This window comes from Hipposideros armiger, unplaced genomic scaffold (assembly GCF_001890085.2).
Source record: "Hipposideros armiger isolate ML-2016 unplaced genomic scaffold, ASM189008v1 scaffold_403, whole genome shotgun sequence".
Classification (NCBI taxonomy): domain Eukaryota; kingdom Metazoa; phylum Chordata; class Mammalia; order Chiroptera; family Hipposideridae; genus Hipposideros; species Hipposideros armiger.
In genome coordinates, this window is record NW_017731753.1 from 1,291,776 (window position 1) to 1,317,809 (window position 26,034).

The 26,034-nt window shown below is 38.4% G+C and overlaps 1 protein-coding gene and 1 long non-coding RNA gene across 2 annotated transcripts in view; one reads left to right on the forward strand and one right to left on the reverse strand.

Moving 5' to 3' along the window:
- The first annotated feature begins 43 nt into the window (after positions 1 to 43).
- PP2D1 (protein phosphatase 2C like domain containing 1) overlaps positions 44 to 26,034 on the forward strand; it is a 40,822-nt gene continuing 14,831 nt past the window's right edge. Inside the window, exons 1-2 of the mRNA XM_019663740.1 lie at positions 44 to 168; positions 16,617 to 17,677. Of these exons, the coding sequence (XP_019519285.1) occupies positions 44 to 168; positions 16,617 to 17,677 (1,186 nt within the window). The remainder of the gene's footprint in view (positions 169 to 16,616; positions 17,678 to 26,034) is intronic.
- Positions 19,339 to 20,621, reverse strand: LOC109393992 (uncharacterized). Its single transcript, XR_002126367.1, has 3 exons — positions 20,378 to 20,621; positions 20,111 to 20,169; positions 19,339 to 19,706 (listed from the first exon to the last, which is right to left on the reverse strand). It is a non-coding gene; the product is annotated as an uncharacterized LOC109393992 (long non-coding RNA).

A 26,034-nucleotide genomic window follows, 5' to 3' on the forward strand; every position in this document is an offset into this window, starting at 1 on the left:
CTGCGGACTGAGGGTGCGTGCAGGCGGTGCCAACCTCTCCGCGATGCCAGAGCCGGGAGGCCCCCCTCGGCCTCTTTCCCGCTGCCCGCGGGGTTTGCACCCCTCCCACCCCCGCGCCTCTACTCCTAGCGCTCACCCGCCAGGGGGCGAGGCCAAGCTCGGGAGGAGGTGAGGGATGGGGGCGGGGAGGTAGGGGGCTGGAGCCCAGGCACCTGCTGGCCGCCTCCATCTCCGCAGCCCCTGCAGCAGACCCCCCGCACTCCCAAGCCGGGGGTGGGGTGCGGGGGGGGGGACTCCCAGTCATTTGTTCTTCCACTCTGTTCCACCCTCTCTCGGAACAGAGAACTTCCTCTACCCTAGCGGGAGCCAGAGGAAAATAAATATTTTTTAAAAGTACCCGTCCATGCTAATCCTTTTCTTTGTTGCTAATTCACCAAAATAAAGGCGTAATGTTTTCTGTTTCTCTTTTTAAATACTTGTCTGTCCAACTTTTTTTTTGTAATTAAGAACGCTTTGTTCCTACAGTAATTTTTGGATCCAATCTGCCAGAGGGGGAAAAAAAGACAATAATTCTGTAATTTTTGTTTGAAAGTGCTGGTTGTAAAAACACACAAACACACATACACAAAAACGGTTGTCTAAAAGCACTGTCAAAATGAAAACTGCGCAGTGGGAAAAGTTTGAATACAAAAAGTTTGTTAATAGGGCTCATCTCGCTATGGTGGGATTATAATCTTGCTATATTCTTTTCTATAATGTTCCATAATTTTCAAAATTGATACTTTCAGCATACATATTAACCATGAAAAAAATTAAGCACCCAAAAAAATGACTACAGATTTTGGCTCAAACTGGAAAAAAAAATCTCAAGTCAGCATTTAAACTGTTGAAAACTATCGTTTTCTTTGTCGATGACAGTGAGGGTGGTGTTGAGTAATACGGAATGAACTTTTCAGTTTTTCATTTGAAAGTTGTGCACCCTTGGTCATTCTTTCTAAAGCAGTTTTTTAAAGCCCAGGGCTTTTCCTCAGGACCCTTCACAAATGCCGTGCTTTCGTCATGTGAGTGATCATTTTTATGTAATGCAGGTCATAATGTGCATATTATCAAATTCTTTGCATGCCGTTTAACTCTCACCCAAATCCAGCCAGAAGCATTAAGGAACGTGCTGTTCCCTGGAAATAGTCCCCTTCCCATCCTGTTTTGGCCAGTTAATTTTCTTTTTTTCTAGATTCTCTACATTCTTTTGATTTTTTAATGCAGAGTGATATGTAAAAATGAAACCGTTTTCAAAGTTTGTACATCTGAACAATGACAGTAGACAACGTAAAAGGAAATATCCTCTCCCAACTTGAGTCCAATCTGAAAGTCTGAAATGGCAAACACTCACTCATCAGGTTCATTAGACCAGTTGGCTGGATGCTTCCTTTAGCTTGTGGTGCTTCACTTTACCACTGTTACTCCCTCCTGACTCTGCTGAGATGCTTTGCAGATTTTTTGGCATTCTTGCCAAAGCAGAATGGGAGTGTTAAAGGCTGTGATCGCCCGATCAAAATCTAACACCATGATGTTAGCAGATATTGATAGGGGTTTGGGTTCCACGCGTAGGCATTTGTAGAACTGGTGAATTGGTCCACATGATATTTGTGCATTTCACAGGATATAAATTTCCCTCAAATATGTTTTTAAAATCATAAATATTGAACTCTAGTTAATGTTTCTTATGCTGAACGTTTAGGTGTGGAGTGCCCTGATATCTGCAATGTGCTTTGAAATGCATCAAAAAATAAGATGGATCAATGCATCTATGAATGGGCAAATGAACAGATGAGCAGATATACGATAAAGTAGTGTAAAATGATAAGAATGAATTTAGGGGGCGGCTAGGTGACTCAGTTGGTTAGAGTGCGTGCTCTGAACAACCCGCAACTAGATTGAAAATGGCGACTGGACTTGGAGCTGAGCTGTGTCCTCCACAACTAGATTGAAGGACAACGACTTGATTTGGAGCTGATGGGTCCTGGAAAAAACACACTGTTACCCAATAAAAATTTATTTTTTAAAAAAAAGTGAATTTAGGTAGTGGGTATAGAAGTGTTCACACTGCACAATTCTTCCAAATTTTTTGTATTTGAAGTTTCCCATAATAAAATGTTGTGGGAGAACCCAGCTTTACTATTAATTCACCCATCACCTCCCCCTCCCAAAGCCACTCCCAGAATTCAGATTGCAGGCTATTTGCAGGATGTTTGAAGAAGAAAACAACCTCATTTCAATACACCCTGAAAACCATCACTGTCTGAATGGTGAATGGCTTGTGACATCAACAGAACATTGTTTTTCATTATTTTCTTGCTCAGGGCACCCAAATGACATACTGCCTTAGCCTGAAGGCCTAGAGTTTCAAGGCCTATTCAAAGTGTGTTCTGAGCACCAGGCAAGGACATTTCAAGGGCAAAGGATTCGGAGACTTCCTAAATCATGCTGTTGTGAGCAGTTAGCTCCTGTGTCCAGAGCCCTTTTAGGAAATGGGTACCAGGAAAATAAAAGGCAATGTTTTAGTTTACAAAGTATTTACAATTTATCAAGGTAAAGAGAAACCACAATTACAAAATAAAGTGCATGGGGAGTAGGAATTATACAAATTAGGTTGACCACTGGAGGTTACCTCTGGCATATTTATACTATTATGAGGTTATTACAAAGAATGACCTTTATATAAATGTAACAGCATAGATAGAGCTCCAAGAAATACTCTTGAATGAACCCCTGTACAGTGTAATCCCATGTATGTCAAATGCAAACTCATTGGCATATAAGCACAATTCTGTATGTGTTCAATAATGCATATAAAAATGCAAAAACAAGAGAAAGATTTAGAAAGACACACAGCAAATTCTTAAAAGTCGTTGCCTTTCGCTGGGCACCCTTGAGAATAAAACTTATTTTTCTCCCAGTTCCTCACTCAAAGAAAGTTCTCAATAAACACTAATAGTCATTTCTGCCTGTAAACTCTAGCTTCGATCTGTTCATGTCTGTCTCCATAACCATCATCTCTTATCCTGACTCCTGACAGAGACTTCCTAACCGGTCCCTGTGCTTTTACCCTTGCTGTGCAGTCCCCTCTTCACAGTAGTACAGAGGTTTAAAACTGTAAATGCAAAACTTATTCCATAATTGCCTGCTCGAAACCTTCCAGCGGCTTCTCATAACACTTAAAATACAATCTCAACTCTACAACCTGATTGGGACGACCCACCTCTCCTGGCCTTTCTCCGTGTGGTATGTACTCCAGCCAAACTCAGGAAGCTCTTTCCTGCCTTAGGCCCTCTGCATCTGCTTTGCTGCCTGAACCCTGCCTCCCCCTCCCTCAGAATCCCCCCCCACCCCAACATGGTTGGCCCCAAATACCTTTAGTGCTATTTTATTCATTTCTTTCATTTTATTTATTTATTTATTTGTTTGTTTGTTTATTTATTTATTTAGCTGAGCCATCCTGCCACCTGTTGGCAGCTCAGCTCAGGCTGAGAATTGAACCCGCGACCCTGTTGCTCAGAGCTCACACTCTTGAGTGAGCTCTTAACCAAATGAGCCATTCGGCTGGCCCTACTTTGTTCATTTTTATTTTTAGTTGTTCTTAATAACAATTTTCCATATTTAATATGGAGAATAGGAAAATAATAGGCCTATATGTGTTGACTGAGCATTGCCCTTGTAGAGAGAGAGGGTTTTTCCCCATTGTTTTCTGTTTTAAATACTAACACATGTGCTTGTTTTACCAGCCTACCTACCATTTATAATGAAGGCACAAAGTAGAAGAAATGAAGTCTCCTTTCTTCTGAACTCAGTCTAAATGGCTGACAGCCTTTCCAAAACAATATGTGAGTATCTATCTCTTCAAGCAACTTGAAAATTATAGAAGAAAATAAAATTTCCAAAGAAGCAAACTTTTATATGACCTAGATTTTCTGTAACAATCTGAATATCATGAATTTTACTCTTGTTAGTGCCAGATAATAGTTTTTTTTAAAAAAAAACCTAAGAGGAATTCTAATTCCCTGTGAAAATGTTCATACACATAATTTCATAAATTAAGAAAAAAGATTATCAGGACAGGTTTTCTAAGTTTAGGGTTCCCTTATATGGGCAAACCAACTACCTCCACTCCTTAAAGTTAAGCCCTGGTTGGCTGAGCACAGCAGCTGGCCCTCTAGGTCTAAAATCAAAGCTCAGAGCAGGGTGTTTCAACTTATGAAGTAGGTGTTATGTATCAGCAACCACTTTGGGTAAAGAAACCAAAGAAGAAAAATGGAAAGAAGTCTCCCATACTGTTGTTAGGCCCTGCGGCAGGAATGAGTCGCGGGAACTATACGAGAGTAACTGATATCATCCCAAAGCACAGACATATTTGTGTATAGTAACATGATATTTTCCCAAAACACAAAAATCTGTATATTGGTATATTACAAACACATAGAAAAATGCGGTGAGGGATATAATGTCTAAATTCACTAACCAGATTTTCTTGTTTTCATTGGCCAGTCATAATATATATAATAATTAAAGAAGTCCTTCATATCTCTCTTTATCTCATATATATATATATATATATTATTAGTTTAAGAAATACTCCTTCATATCCCTCTTTATCTCATTTCCCAAGTATCCTTGTGTCCTTCTTGCTCAAGTTTTTTAACGTTTACAAAATAAACCCTGTAGAGAAGGGCTGTGTGAACCTTTACTGTAAAGGACTAGATTGTAGATTAGGCTTTGTGGGTCATAGTCTCTATTGCAACTACTCAGCTCTGCCAAGGTATAGTGTTCTGGAAAAGAACACTTCTTTCTCTTACATGATTGGAAACCAAGCAGGATATTAGCCAGTTATAACTACCCACCAAACACTCCCCTCTTGCTTGTTAATGTTGTTTTGCTGTATATTTTTTTATGACACAAACCAACTTCTTATGTTACTGTCATATATTAGTTTGCTAGCAATGCCATAACAAATTACCAGAAACTGGATGGCTTAAATAGCAGACATTTATTTCCTCACAGTGCGAATGTTAGAAGTCCAAGATCAAGGTGTTGGCAGGGTTGGCCATTTTCCTCCAATGTCTTTACGTGGTCTTCCCTCTACATGTGCCTGTGTTCTAATCTCCTCTTTTCATAAGGACACCAGTTATATATGACCTCATTTAACCTTAATGACCTTTTGAATGATACCTCCAAATATAATCACATCTGAGGTACTAGGGTTTAGAAATTCAACATATGAATTTGGGGTAGGGTACACAATTCTGTCCATAACATGCAGTAAATAGTGAATTAACATACTTAACACTTATGCTAACATATTTTAACAATTCCTATGCTCACCATTTCTTGCACTGTACTTCAATCTTTTTTTTTTTCTCCCTGAATGTGCCCTTAAGTAGTTCTTTCAGAGAAGATCTAATTCATTACTTACCTAGTCCTCCATTGAGGAAAGGCCTTAAATCTATAAAACGTGAAACATTTGCAACAAATGAGTTATATCTAGTCAGGATGAGTTTAATATTATTTGAAAGTCTATAATGAAAAACGATGACTACATTGAAATGGTATTTTATGTCAATTTAAAAAAATAGACATTTGTGTTTCTTTCACACCAAAAGAAAAAAGGAAAGAAAGAAAAAAATAAGAGTCAGAGTCCATGATGTTTGTATTTTCAGCTGTTTTTATTCCTTTGTCTCTCTGTTCTAGAATATTTATACTTTTTTTGGAAACTTTTTTCTTTTCAAGATATAACATGTTTAGTTAAATGCACTGATTTTAATTGTCCAGCTAATGAATTTATACATTCATGTACTTAGCTATTCAACATTCAGATCAATACATAGACTATGCCCAACACCCAAGACAGCTCCTTTTGCCGCTTCCTCAACAGTACCCTAAGATAATTGTTACTCTGGCTTTCTCATCAGAGATTAGTCTTGCCTGTTCTTAATCACACAGCATAGACCCTTGTTGAATACCATTAAGTGTATGACATCCATCATGTTCTATGTAGCCGTATGTCACTTATTTGTGTTGTTGTGTAGTATTCCATTATATGACTATACCACAGTTCATTTATCCATTCTCTTACTGATGAACATTTCCAGTTTTTTACTACTATGAATAAAGTTGCTATGAATATGATTATGATGCCTTTTGTTGGTCATATACACTCATTTCTCCAGGGTATATACCTAGGAGGATGGGTGCTGGGTCATAGGAAAAGTGTACATTGCGCTTCAATAGATAGTGCCAGTTTTGCACAGTGATTGTACCAACTTATACACCTATCGGCAAGGTATGAAAATGACAGTGCTGAACACCCTCATCAAACTCTGATATCATCAATCTCTTTATTTTTCACCATTTTTGTGGTTGTACAGTGGTATCTATTTGTGGTTTTAATCAGCCTTTGCAACATGCATAATAAGATTGAACACACTTTCATTTGCCTAGTGGCATTTTGGATATCCTCTTTTGTGAAATAAATGCCTGTTTAAATCTTTTGCCCATTTTAAAATTAGTTTGTCTTTTTCTTATTGATTTGTGATACATTTTCAATTTACATTTCGGATTTGAATCCTTCAATGGATATACGCAGCCTTTTCAGCACTTCTAAATATATAGTAAACTTGGTTAACTGCTTGTCCAGTTGGTGAAAACTCATAATGAATAATCCCTGATATCAAAAAAGGTTAGCAACATTGTTGCAACAAATTCGTGATCTTAATTGTCAGGCCTCGTGTGTCTTGCAAATATTTCCTTAGTGAGTAGCTTGACTTTACTTTCCTAATAGTGTCCTTTGATGAACAGAAGCCCTTTTATTGGTCTGATTTATCATTTAATGTTTAGTGCTCTTTTGTCCCATTTAAAACCTCTTTGCCTAACCCATGTACGTGATCTTTGAGTTTTACTGTTCTTATCTTTCACAATTAAGTCCCTGTTACAACTCAATCAATTGCTTAGATAATATGAGGTAGCAGTCACCATCTTACTAAAATTTTCTCTTTGCATTTAATTTTTAAACCATCGGCGTTAAATGTTTGGAGGAGTGCCTTGTAGTATGACCTTATACTTCACTCTACAGAAAGTTCACTGCAATGCTTTTCAAAAAGTCTTTTACCCAATTTAAGATTGCATGTTCTTTACTTAGTAATTAAAGCAACATCACCCTTAGCCTCAGGCATGAGGAGGCCCTAGTCTGGGACCCATAGTTTAGAGAGTTACTGATGTCAGAAACACTGAAAAACAGAGACGGGGTGAGGGGGCCATCTCTGTCACTTGTCATTTGGTATGAGCTCCAGACAAGGCAACTCTGTACACGTAGACATTCACCCTTCTACTTAACTGTATCAAGCCCCAGGGAGACACACTTCCTCGTTCCTCAAAGCAGAAGGCGCCTGCATCAGAATAGAGAGAAGTTTTGCATTTGAGAGAGGCACCGTTTAGGAGAGCAGGATTTGAGTGGCAGGAATGCTTAGGTAAGAGAAAAGACAAATTAATTAACTTGTCAAATCCTCCTTCTTAGCATGAATGCAAAAGATTCTTGCATAACAAAGTATTATTTCCCAGACTGCCAAGCAGCCATTTTCTTGCTTTTCTTTGTGTTCCAATTCATGCTTTTGAAGATCCCCATAAATTAGCACAGTATTCACTGACATTGCACAGTGTCTGAGGAACATTTTGTAATATTAAACAATTCATTTTATCCTGAAATTTATATGTACATAGATCTAAACATTACATATGGGAAGTGCAACTTTAACTTCCTTCATTGGCAAAAAGATGAACATTGAATGCAAAGACTGTGAACAGTTTAAAAAAATTATTTTAAAAGACTTATTGAATTTTCTAAAATGATAAAATACTTAGCTTATTTTAATATATTTAGCTAAAAATTTGATAGTGATTATAACTTCATTTTGCCTTTTCATTTTGATATGTCCTTTTTTTAGAAGATAACAGTTTTTAAAAACATAAAAAATAATTTTAATTTTGCATTTTTTTTTACATTTCCTGTCATTCACATTTTTTGGATGAAAATACACTCAAAATGTGTGCACTTTAAATACAATTACATTTGACCATGTACATGTATTACTTTAAAACTTAAAAAAGAAGAAAAAAGAAATTCCATAAAAAGAAAAAGAAAATTTGTCTGGTAAATGATGGGTATTCAATAAATATTAGCGATCTCCTTTTGCCACCCCCACTTTCCTTCTCTTGCTTTTAACTTGACATCAGATTACACATCATTTCCCTCCCTTCTTTCTCTCCCTCCAAAGACAAACATACATATCCTGTTTGGAATTTGGTTGCCTGATGGAAACAAGTCTAAAATTTGGAAGAAAACAGAGCCAGCACAATTCACAGGAGGAGACATTAGAGAAATTTGGTTGAGTCCAAATAGAAAACTTAGATAAAAGTTCAATTGTTTAAGGTGACCAACACTTTTTAGTAGAATTCTGACACCTCCATCAGGTGCTTCTTGGCCTACTGAGAAGTCATGGGCAACTCAGAAATTGAACTGACTCTTACTCACATTTTGACTCACGGGGTGGGCTGCCAGCCCTCAGCAGAACCAAGCGAAAGTTTTAGGAAGTTAGCTCTACTGGCCATACCCACACATCTTCAGGCACATACCTGGAATGTTTACACAGCTGGGATCCCATTTCTGAGGTGATTCTTGAGAAATTCATATTGGTTATAGCACTCAACAATAATAAAATAAGGATAAGTCAACAATTTTCCGGTACTTAGTACATGTCAGGCACTGTGCTCTGCCCTTTTGGCAAAATAGCTATGTGATCCTTACCAGGATGTTGACATTATTAGTCCCATCTTAACAATAAGGAACGTGCGTCTCTCCTGCTCTTTACTACTTGAACTCTCAGCCAGAGACTGACTCCTGTTTACTGAGCATGAAGGGCCTGACCAGGTGTTGTAACTAACTTAATCTTCCTAAGAACCCCAATAAGGAGCACCTGGGAGTCCCGTTTACAGATGAAGAACCCGGGATTACCTGTGATAGAGGCAATAACTGTAGTGGGTGCAGTGCCTCTCTCCCCAACCTCCTGATCTGAAAGCCGAAGGGAAGGTGGGCTTTCTTCTTTCATCCTGTTGAGAATCCTATGTTCTGTGCAGAAGAGATGTTTTAGTCTAGAGCAGCACTATTCAGTACAACTTTCTGTGATAATAGAAATGTTCTACATGGGTTCTGTCCAATGTAGAAGCCCCTGACCACCACGTGTGGCCCCTGAGCATGCGAAATGTGGTCACTGAGACTGATGAACTGAAATTTGAATTGTATTTCATTTTAACTAGTTTAAATTTAAGTAGCACACGTGGCCAGTAGCTACCACATTGGACAGCACGGTTGCAGAGGGTCAGATTGCTTGGTGGCCAAGCTCCAGGCGAAGTCTAAGAGTTTCTGATTCTCCACTCTCCTTTCTCTTTAGTCCTATCCTACTATTGGCCGGCTCCTGGAATGTGTGTCTTCAGAGTGGGGCACTGCTAAGAACTGAAAAACAGGGTAAAGAATTGGGATCTTTCTTACTCCACTCATTAAAAACTAAATATTTAAGTGCTCACTTATTTCATTTGTTCATTTATTTATTTAATAAATATTGATAGAACTCTTTTTTTTTTAAATAAACTTTTATTGGGTAACAGTGTGTTTTTTTCCAGGACCCATCAGCTCCAAGTCAAGTCATTGTCCTTCAATCTAGGTGTGGAGGGCACAGCTCAGCTCCAAGTCCAGTGGCCGTTTTCAGTCTAGTTGCACTCTGCCCTCCTCATGCAAGAATCGAACTGGTAACTTTGTTGTTAAGAGCACGCACTCCAACCAACTGAGCCACCAGGCCGCCCGATAGAGCTCTTCTTACATGGCAGGAATATCTACTCTAAGTCTATGCATTGGCTCTAGGGTTAAAATGTTTATAATGGCTAGCAAGACAGAACTGGGAGAGAAGCATTAATTAAATAATCATATAGATATATCATTCGAAAGTTGAATAAATGTAAAGTATAACGAGTTAGGACGGTGTTTGATAAAGATGGAGGATTTGTGTGAGGCACTGGGAACTATCTTTCTGACGGTGCTAAAGTTCAGCTTGTAGAAGAGATGTTTTTAGCTGGACAATGAAGAATGAATTAGCATTAGTGACAATGAAGGGAAAAACATTCAAGGGGGAGGAAATAGCATGTACAGGCCTGAGGTGGGCAGTGTGAGGACATGTTTGAGGAACTTCAGTGAAAAGGAAAGTGGGGTGAGATGAAACCCAAGAGGCAGGCTCCGCAGAGCCTTGTCTGCCATATTAGGGCTTTTGACCTTTATCCTAAAAGCAGGGATGAGCTACCAAAGGTTTTAAGCAGAGGAGTGACATGATCAGAAAATTAACTTAAAAAACCAAACCAAACCAACAAACAAAAAACTTGGCTTTTAACAAAGGGTTCATTGTTCCCTGTTCCTTCCTTCCTTCCTCCTCCAGCAGGCCGGCAGGTGACTTCCCCCAGACACAGGGCTGCAGCTGGCTCCAGAGGCAGATCCTCAGAACAGACGAGAAGAGCTTGGTCCAGGGCCCAGAGGATGAATGGAGCTAAGCTGTGTTCTTTCCTCTAATGCTCTGTGTGTTCTGTGTGTTTCTGCCATTAAGTAAATACTGGGGTATTTATAAAAACTGTCAGCAAACCACCCACTCCATTTTCTCTGCCGCAGGCCCAGAAGCCCTCAAACAGTAACAGCCTGTACTGGAGTCTCAGTGATAATCCAGAGACAGATCCTAAAGGACTACTAAATATAACTCTCTTCCATGGGACTGCTGTCTACTGCCTTAACTTTTATGATCATAGTTGTTGTGGAACATCCAGTAAACTTGAATTTGACGAGCAGGTTTAAGCTGAACAAGGGCAGCCCACTAGAGAGGCTGACTTTCAACATTTTCTAGCTTACTAGAGAGGTTGATTTTCAGCATTTTCTAGTCTGGCCACCTTTCCACTGAGCCACATGAGGTTGACTGACCTTTAGTTGGGAGAATGACAAGCCAAAGAATGTATTCCCGTAGGAAAAAGGCAAGAAGAGTGAAAATGAGAGAAATGGCTGGTGAATGTATTTGAACTTCAAAAGTTTCAAGTAGTAAGAATCCTACTTCCTTGGGGGAGGGGGGAGTTGTCACTTTGTGAGGGGTGAAAAGGATAACTATTGCATTGTTTTGTATACCTGAAACTAATAATAAAAAGAAAAGAATCCTACTTCCTTAAGCAATATGAATCACTGATGGTCCTCTTCTTCCAAAATGAATTGATTTTTACCTCTGTCCCTGGCATAACAGAAGTTAGCCATTTTTCTGGTCAACACACTTGAGCTTGATTCCCAACCCTGCCACTTCCTCTAGGCAAGTTAACTCACCTACCGGAGCTTCAATGTCCTTATCTGTAAAATGGGTTAATAGAGTCTGTTTGCAGCATTGTACGGATGTGGGATAATGTGGATGGAATGCTTAGAAACCGTTTCCTGCACACGGTAAGCACTGACATTGTTATTATCCAGTAATGCACCTGTATGTCTATCTTCCCCATGACACTGAACTCCTCAAGGTAGAGACCTGCCATTGGCCTGTGGGTCTAGTGCCTACTCCTGTAGATGCTCAATATATAAAATGAATAATTGATACAGCCATTTTATAGGAAAGGAATTCTTCTCTTTTACTGTCAGCCTTCCCAATATAGTCAATCTTCTATTTTCCTACAACCTTTACTGTTTATTTGCTTTAGACATGAATTAGAAAAATAAAATTATTGGATACACTTCCAAAACGATATTTTCCTGGAATGTTTCTATTTACCCACACAAATATATATTTTAATTAATAAACTTAAATAGGGCCAGCCGAGTGGCTCAGTTGGTTAAGAGCTCGCTCAAGAGTGCGAGCTCTGAACAACAGCGGTTCGATGCCCAGCCCGAGCTGAGCTGCTGCTGAGCTGCCAACAGGTGGTAGGATGGCTCGACTAAAAAAAAAAAACCCAAAAAACAAAAAACAAAAAACTTAAATAATAAACTATTTCTGAGCAGTTTTTGGATTACAGAAAAATTGAGCAGAAAGTCCAGATTTCCGTATGCCCCCTCACTCCCTTCTCTCCATATTATTAATATCCTGCATTGGTGTGGCACATTTGTTACAATTGATGAGCCAGTATTGACACATTATTACCTAAATTCATAGTTTACATTAAAGTTCATTCTTTGTGTTGTGCATTTTAGGAGTTTTGACGAATGTATAACATGATCCACCATTACAACATCATACAGGATAGTTTTACTGCTCTAAAAATCCCCTGTGCTCCACTGATCCTTTTATTATCTCCACAGTTTTGCTTTGTTCAGAATGTCATGTGGCTGGATTCATACAATATGTACTCTTTCCAAATTGGCTTCTTTCCTTTTTTTTATGTTTATATTGTTATATCTCCTTTTTATAATTACAAAAAAAATTTCAACTACAGTTGACATTTAACATTACATTAGTTTCAGGTGTACAGCATAGTGGTTAGACATTTATATAACTTATGAAGTGATACCTCCAATAAGTCTAGTACCCGCCTAGAACCATATATAGTTATTATAATATTATTGACTTCTTTCATTTAGTGATAGACATTTGAGATTCCTCCATGTCTTTTCATGGCCTGGTAGCTCATTTCTTTTTATCACTGAATAATATCCCATTGTATGAATGTACCAAGTTCATTTATCCATTCACCTATTGAAAGACATTTTGGTTGCTTCCAAGTTTTGGTAATTATGCATAAACTGCTTTAAATATTCATGTGTAAGTTTTTGTGTGGACACAAGTTTTCAACTCATTTGGGTAAATACCAAGGAGCGTAATTGCTGGATCATATGGTAAACATATGTTTAGTTTTGTAAGAAACTGCCAAGCTGTCTTCCAAAGAGGCTGTGCCATTTTAAATCCCCACCAGGAATGAGTGAGATTCCTGCTGCTCAGCATCCTCTCCTACATTTGGTGGTGTCAATGTTCTGCACTTCAGCCATTCTAATAGGTATGTAGTAGTGTCTCATTGTTGTTTTAATTTGTAATTCTCTAATGAGCATCATTTTATATGCTTATTTGCCATTTTTGTGCTTTCTTTGGTGAATGTCTGGTTATATCTTATGCCTATTTTTAAACTGTGTTGTTTGGGGATGTTTTGGTTGAATTTTAAGAGTCTTTTGTATATTTTGAATACTAGTCATTTGTCAGATATGTGCTTTGCAAATATTTTCTCCCAAATTGTGGCTTGCCTTTTCATTCCATTAGTGTCTTTTGCAGAGCAGATGTTTTTAATTTCAATGAAGTTCAATTTAACAAATTTTCTTCCATGGATTGAGCTTTCATGTCTAAAAAGTCATTACCAAACCCAGGGTCACCTAGATTTTTTTCTTATGTTGTCTTTTAGAAGTTTTATAGTTTTGTGGTTTACATTTAGTATTTAAACCATTCTGAATGAATTTTGTGAAAAATGTAAGCTCTATGTCTGGACTCTTTTTTTTAACATATCCAGTTTTTATAGTATCATTTGTTGAAAAGATTATCCTTTCTCCATTGAATTGTTTTTGCTCCTTTGTCAAAGATCAGTTGACTATATCTGTGTGGGTTTATTTCTGGGTTCTCTATTCTGTCCCGTTGATTCATTTGTCTATTCTTTCACCAACTCCACATTGTTTTGATTACTGTAGTTTTATGATAAGTCTTGATGTTGGGTAGCATTGGTCCTCCAACTTTGTTCCTCTCCTTCAATATTGTATTGGCTACTTATATTTTTAAAGTAATTTTATTGATTTCAGAGAAATTATGCATGCATATTAAAAAATAAACAATACAGAAAAGTAACACATATGTTAAAAGTTTACTTTATTATAGAAGACTGGTTTCTAATCAGTGAGATAAAGACCAACAACACAATAGGAAAAAAAAGTATCTGAATCATCAGTTTCAGAGGAAAAGAAGGTCTCATGCCCTAACAAACATTTATAAAAATATCAATCTCTCTTAATTTAAAATGCAAAATAAATAGCACTAAAATCCTAATTTTTTTCTTTTATTCTTGTTATTAATCAGGATAGAGGAAATAAAGCTCAAAAATGGTGTAAATTGGTATAAAAGGTATAGGGGGCAATATTTTGAGCGTTTGGATGCTCCTTGCAGGAAGGAATTTGTTTTCTTCACATGGAATCCCCAGTGCTAAAAATAGTGCCTGGCACAGAGTATGTCCTCAATAAGGTTTTGTTGAATAAATTTGAAGAATTCAAAATGAACTTAGTCATTGACAGAGGAATTCCACTACTAGGAGTTTACCTTTATGGATATATGCACAAGGATTTTGTTGTTGCAGACTGAAGTTCCATAAATACAGAAAACATTAAATAACTTTTTGTATACTGATACAATGGGATATTTTGTAGCTATCTAAAAGAATAAGGTAACCCAAAAAACAAAAACACACACAAACAAAACAAAAAAATAAGAAAAGAAAAACACTAAAAAAAAAAAAAAAGAATAAGGTAGATCTATATGAACTGATATAAAACAGTGTCAACAATATTATTGCTAAGTGAAAAAGCAAATTATAGAACAGTATCTATATGAGAATATGTGAAAGAAATATAATCCACTTGTTTTCTGACTCGAAAGGATTCATGTCATCCAGTGAGTCTATCTTTGGACGATGGATTGAGGAAGGAGGAAAAGAACACTTTCACTTAAAAGCTCACTTGCTTGCTTATTTTTTCCACTTTAATAATAAGCAAGTACAATTTTCTATGACTTTTCTTTTAAATTGATTTATTTTTTCAAAAAATTTAAAAATACATGACAGTTTTTATGTAAAAATATTAAAAAAGGCATAGATTTATTTAATTTGAAAATATCTAATTACTTGTGGGGAAATGATACATTCTCATTTTAAAATCTTTATGCAAAAGCAAAAATAAGAAAGTAAAAATTTCTTACAAAGAAAAACTAAGGCTAGTAATTTGGTAAACATATTTCTAAGCTATTTCTTTATACATCTATACAATTTTACATAAATGGTTCATCCTATTTATGCTGTTCTGTAGTTGTTTTTTTTCATCAAACATTTAGTCGACTTCTTTATAAATAAATTGGATTGTTTGTATAAGTTTTATAGTATTTCAGTGTGCTTATGACTCATTTAGTAAACTAATCACTCATTTTTGAGCCCTGTAAACAATGCTGCCTCATTCATTTTTACAATAGTGAACAGGCACAAAGTAACATTTTAAATGTATATACAAAATATTATATTATGAATATTATGAAGAATAACGTATTCATCCTCTAGTGAGTATTACCTTGAAGACTTCAATTCCATTTATTTCCCTGGCCTCTCTGAGATAAGTGCTGTTTTGGAGATTGGTTTATCATTACCTTGCTTTTATTTATCATTTTATCACGTGTTTGCATCCTAAAAATGTGTTATTTAGTTTGCGAGTTTATGCACTTCACATGAATGGAATCTTCCTCTNATCTTAGCTGTGGAGGGCAGTGTCACTGGCCCTCATATGTAGGATCCGAACCGGGGTCCTCTGGAGTCCCAAGCCAGTTCTTAACCAATGCGCCACTCGGCCGGCCCTAGGCTCATTTCTTATCTCAAGAACCATCAACATACCTATTGACTACCTATTATTATGCCTGAGATGTTTTAAGTCCTTGTGGGCTCTAGTCTAATACATTAAATATACCCATGTCAAATAGAATTGATACATGAGTTAAGTAAACTAGTTTTCAAAATGTCACACTTCATAAGCATTTTAAGCTACTCACTTTGACTTTCCAGGTTTAAAAATATTTTATAACCAAAGCATATTTTACAGGTCTCTAACATTTCCCTAGGCCCTTGCAAAGATCCCACGACCTAGGAATTGTGCATAAAATGAATAAAAATATCCCCATGTGCTGAGTACTGTTCTAGATGCTTCTGGTAGGAAAGAGTATAAGAAAGGGTGCCAGCTCTCCCGAAATTCACACCTAGCTGCCCATCTGTCCTTCCCTTTCCTTAGCCCATACCTCTTGACTTTTATAGTCCTAAAATATTGCTCTTACTATCAATTCTTTTCATTACTTTGCTTTGTTTTGGCATCTCCCAATCATTTTCTTGCAAGCCCATTATTTAGGACAAAAGTATTTCAAGCAAGACAAAATGGAGTACAAAAATAATTATGCTCATATTTGAAATCAAATTCCTAGGTCTCAAGCAGGTACCTTCACATGCCTGGGATAAAATACTGTGCTGATTTCTCTGAGTATTCTTAGATGTGTAGCTGACTTGGTGGAGGTTTTGCCTAACTTCATTCAGTCATACACAGAGGTCAATCACCAATTGATTGAGCCCTTACCATGTTTGTGTTCTTTGGAAATCACAGACCGATGCCTCATGATATTCAACTCTAGGCCTATATAAAATCGTGAGGAGCCAAAGCAAATTGCAGAGATAAGGGCCTGCTTGAAGAGGTTTTCATTGCATCATTCTTGGCATGTAAATATCTTTTCTCCTGTTTGCAGAGTGTTTTGGGAATCAAAGGCATGGATTGAGAAAAGACCGCCATCTGAGTCAGATGGGGAAATTCCACTTCCATCTAGAAGAAAGCATTTTAGGAGGAAGAAGAAAGAGACACCACTAAGAGACCCTGAGGACTATCACGAGCAGAGCTGTGGTCAAGCGATCACATTTCCCTGCTCCATATGCCAGCATGAAATTGACCTGCCTGGAATTTTCCTCCATAAAAAGCAACATGTAGCTCTGGCCACACTGGAGTTTCAGTGTATGGGTGAAAAGAAACCAGGGCCCTCAGCGATTGCTGCTCAGAGGCAGCTTATAATTACTAAACTATTGTCATCTTTCACATTCACTGAAAAAGTCCTACGGAGCATCGATAATGCTTTCGAGCTACTTTTGAAGAGACAAGTACCAGCATACTATAAGATTACTGATAACATTAACAGCAGTTCCATATATTCTCAAACCATCTGCCATCTATTAATTAAAGGAGTAGCCATTTGTGAAGACAGGAATTCTACATGGAGGGTTGCCATGAATGACAAATTCACTGTAGTGAACAATTTTGGCAATAAACCCAACGTGTGCTTTTTTGGTTTGTTTGACGGGCATCATGGTGCCTCAGCCGCAGACTTGACATCAATGGAACTCCCTGTTCTTCTTCTCCATCAGCTTTCCAGATACGATCGTTCCTACCACATGACCCCTGAAGAGGAAAAACTGATCCATTCCTTTCATACAGTGTTTAGGGAAGAATACAGAGTTATAGAAAGCTGCTTTTCTCTAAAGAAAAGAACAAAAGAATTGACGCGTGAGTACGAGAACATACACAAAGCCTTTGCAAAAGCATTTTGGAGAATGGATAGGCTTTTACGGCTTGGCAGGAATGAAATATCCAGGGTTCGATGGAGTGGCTGTTCTGCAGTTACGTGTATATTGGAAGGCCACATTAAAAGTCCCTATGCCAACTGGAGAAGAATCATTGATCACGATGGCTGGGCAGAGAGGTTGCCTTCTCAGAAGATGCCACAAATAATTTCTGGAGTACTGCACATTGCAAACACTGGTATGTACACTGAACAATGCCAGGTTATACCATAACATTCTTTACTGCTGATAGCAAAGCCTCTTATGCTCCCAGAATTATTTAGTGACTTATTAATGCCTAGAAATTTCATTGACCAACTTAAGAAATGATCAATAACCATAGTTTCAATGCAGATCACAGGCACACACAAAAAACTCACTATTTTTCAAGGAGGCACATACATGAAATAATGTGGGCAAACAATATTAAATTTTCTAAATGGGTAGCAATACAGCTGTTGACAAAGGCAAAGCAAATATATTACATTTGTTTAGATCTGAATGAAACAAACAAAAAAAAACACCATTTCTCACACGACCCCTTTCCAGGAGAATGGAAAGTTCTCTGAGTATTGTTAATATAGTTGTACAGTTGGTCTGTTGGTCAGTTATTCTGGCAATAGCTCACACTTGTGCTCACTGGCCAAGTAGCATCAGTTTCATCTTAAAGAAAACAATAGTTCATGCCTCAGTTTTATGGGCATGTATTCACTTCTCTAAATATTTGGCGTTTATTTCAAGAAGCAATTCATTTGACCTTCAGTGCTGAAATTCTAGCTTAGGAGCTTGACAAAAAGAAAAGCCCAGGGGTAAAAGAGTTTTAGCCAAGTTAGCCTGAGTTATTGGGTTGTCGGAAAAGTCATGACACAAGCTTGTGACAGATGGCACTAGTTCATTTTTGGAAGTACTAGAGTCATTCGCATCTATGTGATTGTTATGTCATTTGACAGTTGACAGTTCTAGCTTCATTTAAAAAAAATTGAGCGATTTGGTTGAGTTTTGGAGATTTTACAACAAATTGAAGATGGAAGACCAAACTGTGAATTTTTGCCATATTTTACTGTTTTCTTTCCATAAAGGGAAGAATGCGTGTCAAGCCTGTGAAAAGTTGCATAAAGTTTACGGTGACAATGCTCTACAAGAACATCAGTGCCAACAATGGTTCACAAAATTCTGTGGCGGCGATTTTGATCTCGACAACCGCTCCTTGGTCAGGGAGGCCCACCAAGGTTGATGACAACAAAATAAAGGCATTGATGGAGTCAAACCCACGTTACACGACACAAGAGATTGCAGAAACATTGAACATCCACCATTCAAGCATTCATGGCCACCTGAAGAAGCTGGGATACGTAAGCAAGCTCGATATTTGGGTTCCGCATGAACTCAAAGAAGTTCATTTGACGGCACGTATAAATGTCTGCAATATGCTCATTAAACGTGAGGAAAACACGATCCTTTTTATGAAGCGACTGATAACTGATGATGAAAAGTGGATTGTTTACAACAATGTGGTGCGCAAACGGTTTTGGTCCCGATGTGATGATTCGCCTCAAACGACGTTGAAAGCAGACATTTCATTCATCAGAGGAAGGTTATGCTCTCAGTGTGGTGGGATTTTAAAGGTGTTGTGTTTTTNCCTTCAGGTTACTTTGTGTGTGTGTGTGTGTGTGTGTGTGTGTGTGCGCGCGCGCGCGCATGTGCGTATGTGCTCGCATAAATACTTATGTCTGTGTGTGTGTGCATAGGTAAAGGTGAGGTGGAGCTAGGGTGATGAGGTTACATGTAGGCATAAGGGAGGACCCAAAGTGAGCAGAAAAATACAAATAGATGAAAGCAGATCAGGGAAAGATTGTTTAATGGAAATACAAGTGCAAAGAGGATTGTGAAATGTGGGGATAGCAAATAATATTACCAGGTTAATATTAACAATAAAAATTATTACTTATTGAGAATCTACCCCATACACTGTGCTCAGTATTTGATAGACGTTTCTAATTTCATACCAACCCAGCAAGATTACTATTATCTCTACTTTACAGCTGACAAAATGTTGGCCTGAACTGGGTGAGCTAATCGAAAAGCACCAGCCAGCTGGGATTGGAGTTCAGCCTGCCTGCTCCTAAGACCTTGCTCGTTCCACTCGGCATGCAGGCTTTCTGTAGTTTGGACATCCAACAAACACCAGCATGTGGACAAAGAGGCCGGTACACATGTGTCCAGGTTCACTGTAATGTTAATTATTAAAACAGAAAAATAATTTCCATCATGATAGGTAAATTGTGAAATAATCTGTTACATCTTTACATTTACTATGGGATGTAATAGAGCAGTTAAAAAGAATGGGGTAGCTTGATAGGCACTAGCCTGAAAAATCCCCACCCCGTACTAATGACAGACAACATTTACAAAATAGTAATAGGATTATGTTGCCAAGTTATTTTTTAAAATACAGAAAACAGGGCTTAATGAAGCCTACAAGTATGTTCCTATATAAAAATCCACCAAGTTATACATTTCAAATTTGTGCAGTTGACTGTATGCAAATTAAGCCTAAATCTAAAAATAGATTGTGTCTATGTTTTCATGTATATATGAAAAGCCACAGAAGCCAGTCTAGAACAATACATACCCAATTTTTGGCGGCGGTTACCTTGGGGAGAGGAAGGCCTCTGCTTTTCCTCTGCATACCTTTTTTATTGTTTGAATATTAAAAAGAAAAAAAAAAGAGAATGCATTATTTGGATATCAAATAAATAAACAAAAGTGCAACACGTTGTTAAGTCAATAAAATAGCATAAATAAAATAATCAATTAATAGGTAAACAAAATGAACCGACAACAAATACACTTTGGAAGACAATCTACTGAGAATCCATCCATGTAGAGATATACCCACCTTCTCCCTTGGGAAGAATTTCATATGGAAGATGTTTTCTCTATTTTTGCCTCTCTGGAAAGAAGTTGACATTAAGTCACTGGTTCACTTCTGTAAGGGGGTTTTCCTACTACCGGAAACACCATCCGGCCTGAGGGCTGCATGTGGAGGTGAGATATGAGCACACAGCAGCCATGTAAGATGCCCCACCCCAGGGAGCTGAAGCCTCAGGAGGCTCAGTGCTTGCTTGAAGGAGATGCCTCACTTCTTCACATGCTCACAGTGGCACGGGGACTATGCAGCTGCTGGAAAGAAGTATGCAGTACATGCATACGTGGTGTGAATGAAAAAGCAATTGAATAATAAGACATTCAGTGTAAAACAATCAAATCCCGTTCCTACCAGACTGGCCACGATTTGTTTAATGGCTCTACACAATATTGGAATGGGGTGAGGGAGCAATGATGAGACGTTAGCAGAAGCCAAGGAGGCAGAGCTTTGTCAAGCACGGTAAGGAACTTATCCCAAGAACTAGGGCAAGCCTCTAACAAGCCTTAGGCAGTTGGATCACGTCTGGCTGCTCCAAGGGGAATGCACTGAGGCAACCAGACTGAAAGTGGGTGGGGCAGCTAGGAGGCCGGTGGTGCTACATCCGGCAAAATAGTTTGGCACCCTGAACTAGTGTGATCGCTGTGGGGAAGGAGAAAGTGGATGATTAGAGGGACATTGAAGAGAGAGCTCTGATGGGCCTTAATGATGAATGTATATATCCTGAAAGGGAGGAGAGGGTGGTGGTAGTGGTGCCTGTTTCGGCTAGATAGGGTTCAGTGAATAAAGCCGAAACCTAGCAATTATGGAATAAAAAATGTATTGTTGAAATTAGACCTTACGTACCTAGTTTGTAGGAGGAGCTGGGCAATTGGCCATCTGGGGAGGGGAAGTGAAGAACCCGAGAAATCCCTAACCAGTCAGTCTGAGAAGCCGAGGGTGTCCGACCACCGGAGTGGCCCACAAAGGGAAGTCTAAAGGATGCAAGTGCCTTGGTGGGTCCAAAGGCAGGCATCTGCTGATGGGTCGAGGCTGCTGTTGGTCAGCAGGGCCTACCTGCAGCCTGGAGGAAGAGTTAAATGCAGAGTGGAGGGAGCAAGGACAAGCTCAAGCCCCCTAGGCAGCGCTGCCTCTGTGGTCATCTCGTTGAACCATGACGGTGTTCAGATGTAGTATTCTCAGATTCCTGTTTTGGGAAACCATACAAGCAAGGGATTCTGGGAAATACAGTTTCCAGCCTAGCCAAATTAATGGTGGGAGAAGATTCTGGAGGAAAGGTAGTGGGTTCCATTTTAGACATGTTGATTTGGGGTAAAGATATATCCCCATGGAGATGTCCAGTAAGCATTTGGGCTTGTCCTGACTTCTTCATTGTGCAAGCAAGTTGCTCCAGGCCTCTAGTTCTAATCTAGCCTGGGGTGAGAGGGTGGAATGCAGCTGTGGATGAAGAACCTATGAACTAAAGATAATGGCCAGGGGTGAAGGCGGGCTCAAGAAACAAAAAGACAGCCCGTAGAAGGTCTATCATTTTCAGGCCATGACTTAGAACAGCAAGATGGGGTGGGCAGGTTCTACAGGGCAGGTAAGAGAGAGTGTCCTAGAGAAATGGCTTGAGATATATGTCAGTGGAAAGGCATATATGATTGTATATTAAGGATTAAGTATATTAAGGATAACCTCCTGAAATAACTATTTTGAAATGCTACGACTTAATAATAATAAAAAAAAACCTCACTTGATAGTTACTCCCTTTATTTTGTTTTTATCCTATTATGCAGGCATAAGGCTTATATTTAAGGAGTAAGCCTTCTTTCAGAAATGTCAAAGACAAGTTTGTTATTTAATACAATTTGTGACCTTACTGCTTAACAGTCCATCCGAATCACAAAGTGAGTTCCGACTGAGGTTCCAGGTGATGTAGTAAACATTCCACAGACAGCTGTTCTATCAACTATGTGGAATCCCCACCAAGGCCATCACCACCATTACCACCACGTCCCCACTACTGCCATTACCATCGTTACCCAAGCTAGAGGAACAGAGGCTGGCTAAAGGTGGTAAGGAGAGCAATGGAAGATAACAGTTCCAAAGGAATGGAAAAGAATAGTGCCTTCAGGTAAATTTCCTTCATTTTTATTGGATAACAAATTTAGTCAGTGAACAATTTTATCTACAATATTCTTTTTCCTCCGCTTTCTTAGTAATCAAATGAAACAGCTCCCTGTTAGATGATGCACATGGAAGAGTGATATATTCTTCTTACTACCTTATACAAAAGAGGGCTTCCAATCTTCTCTATACTCTGAAACTACTCTATTTTCCCTAATAGTACTTACCTCTGATATTATATGTTTCCATGTTTCCTTTATTTTGTGTGTCTTTCCTATCAGAATATGAGCTTCATTGCAGTTCGTGCCTGTTTTGTTCACTGCTGTGTCCCCAGCAAATAAACAGTACCTGGCATATTGTATACACTCAAGTATTTGTTGAATGAATGGATGGATGAATGAACATATGAATGATGCATTACATTCTAAGCATTGCTCCATGGGAGAGAGAGCTGTAATCTGGCTATCCCCTATGTACTGAAAAACAAGGTTCTGATGTAAGGGATTGAGTCAAGGTCAAAACATAGTATTTAGAGTGCCTTATATATTGTCCCAACAGTTTACCATGCCTCAGAATAACTCTATCCTTTACCTGCATATTATGAAATGACAGCAATTAAAAATATTTGATATACATTATGGTCAGAAGAGCTTAAAAGCTTTGCCAGTACCCATTTTCTTCCCCAACTTCTCTCCTTACCTGTCCATTTCCTTTGCCATGACCTCTTTCTCCTTCTGCCAGTGAACTCGCCATTCCCTTGGACTTACCTGGGACCCCTGCTGAGTTCTCTCAATCCTGAGTTTTTCTAGGTCAGCTTCTCAGGTTTCATGATGCCATTCCCAGCTAGATCAAGGGTTAGGTCTCTGGTTGGGCACTATGATGGCGCTCTGTCCTGGGCTCCATTGACCTGTTTAACCCTTTTTATAACATATGGATGACACTACAAATTCTTCCCCTCGTAGCTTCAAGGGCAGGACACAAGCCTTACCCACCTGTGTGTCTTCAGCACAGTAGCTGGCCTATTGTAGGTACTGAACAAGTGAATGGATGCTGCTCAAATTTGTTGATGAAACTGAAGTATTGATGAGTGAAATTCATATAATTTGGAGATTTGCTTTAAAATTCTCCAGTAAAAAATAAACAGAATAAAATAAAGCGGCTGAGGACACAGATAAATGAGAGTGAAAAAAATGTTGATAATGGTTGAAGCTGGTGATGGGTAGGTATATGTGGGCTCATTAGACTCCTCTCTCTATTTTTGTGTAATTTAAAATTTTTCCATTAAAAAAAGAAACAAAAATTTGTTGATGAGGCAAAGCCAGGAAGGCTCACTAATGGACTAGTACTTCTAGAAGCATTTATAAAATGGAAATTTGTAAATAAAATTTTTCTGCAGGGATTAGTAGCTATAGCCAATACAATTGTGCACTTCAGGGAATTAAATACAAATAAAGAAAGCAGCAAAACATTACACACTTGTCAGAGCTTTGCTCGTTTTTTAAATTTTTAATTACCATATTTCCCCATGTATAAGACGTTCCCATGTATAAGATGCACCTTAATTTTGGGGCCCAAAATTTGAAAAAAATGTATTGCATAAAGTTATTGAATAATTTTTTTTTAAAGATTTTTATTGGGGAATTGGGGGGATGGGAACAGCGCTGGGGAATTGGGGGAAGGGGAACAGACAAGTTGCTCTCCTTTTGCTCTTCAGTCTAGTTGTGGAGGACGTTGCTTCACTGGCCCAAGTTGGCACCATCATTGCGCTCTTCCCGGGCGAGGCAGCTCAGTCACCGGCCTCTGGACGGCCGCTCACTGCAGCTGCTGGCCGCTCACGCTGGCTGCTGGCTACACACGGTAGCCCATGGCAACCCACCGCCACAGGGGCTGCAGCCCACGCCGTCACCAGCAACTCACGGCAGCCCAGCTCCAGGTTGAGCCGTTGCTCAGCATCCTAGCCGCGGAGGGCAGTGTCACTGGCCCTCACATGTGGGGTCCGAACCGGGGCCCTCTGGCATCCCAAGCCAGCTCTTAACCATCGCGCCACTCGGCCGGCCCTGAATTCAAGTTTTATTCATCATAAAATTCATACAATTTCTCATCACTTGTGGGAAATGCAAGTAAAAAAATCTACAACCACTGTGTAAGACGCACCCAGTTTTTAGACCCCAAATTTTTCGAAAAAGGGTGCGTCTTACACATGGGGAAATATGGTATATTGCCATATGTAAACCATATATGAAGGCTGCAAACGCCTTTCTGCCAATAACATAGTATAACATTTTATTTCTCATTCATCATAGAAGTCTTTCCTCCCCAGGGATAAGATTTTCACATAGTTTATAGGGTGAAAATTTTACTGGCAAGAATCTTAAAGATGTTTGCCTAATTTCTATAGCCATTATATTATTTATGCATTCATTTTAAATTTAAACACATTTCTCAAAATTGTGCTCTATTTTATTTGTCCAGTTTATTATTATTGGTTAAACTGTGTAACATCACTGTAACCAAGCAATGATACATACAACTTACTACAGCGTATTAATAGATGTGTATTACACAATTCTAAAATACTCAGATTCAGGTTCTGCTATTTAAAAAAAATCCTCTCTCATTCATTTACTGCACTTTTCTTAAATTCGTTTTTGATAGAACATATTTCTCCCTAAGCATTACCATTTCATGTCTTTATGTGTATGTTTTCACTTGGTACAGTTCACAGTGTCCTTGTCACTTAGGGTAGAAGGAGCAGGCATTCTCTGAGTGTCCCCTATGGCCAATTGCTCCACCATGTGTTTCATTTGATGCTAAAAACAGCCCTGTTCGCTTTACAGATAGGACAGCACATGCTCAGAGAAACTGAGTATCTAGACTAAGATCATGTGGTTAGTAAGTAAAGACAGTTTTTAATGAAACATCCAAAGTCGTTCACAGTATATTGTCTGTCAAATTTTCAACACTTGGACTTTCAATACAAGGCTTTCATATAGTATTGAGTAGAAATGGCAGATTCTAGGACGGGATGCAAAATATGACACTGCTTATATTTCAGAAGGATTACATACATATTATATTGCATATATACATATTTATGTGATTAATATAGTAACATAGTATTCATTATTATATATCAATATATGTTAGTAATATTATTTTAATTATTATATATTAATATATTAATATCTATTATATATATTTGGAGAGATAGATAACAAGCTGTTAATTACTTCTGGGACTGGAGTGTGGGAGTTGGAAGTGGGGTGGAGAGGCAAGGAGACTATTCATTTCTACTTTGTATCCTGTATTGAACTTAAAAATTGATGATGCATTGCTTGCATGCTAAAAAAAATTATTGCAGGATGGCTCAGCTAAAAAAAAAATTATTATTTTGTCATTATTACTAAATGGGCTCATTTTTTTTTATAAAGATTTTTATTGGGGAATTGGGGGGTTGGGAACAGTGCTGGGGAATTGGGGGAAGGGGAACAGACAAGTTGCTGTCCTTTTGTTCTTCAGTC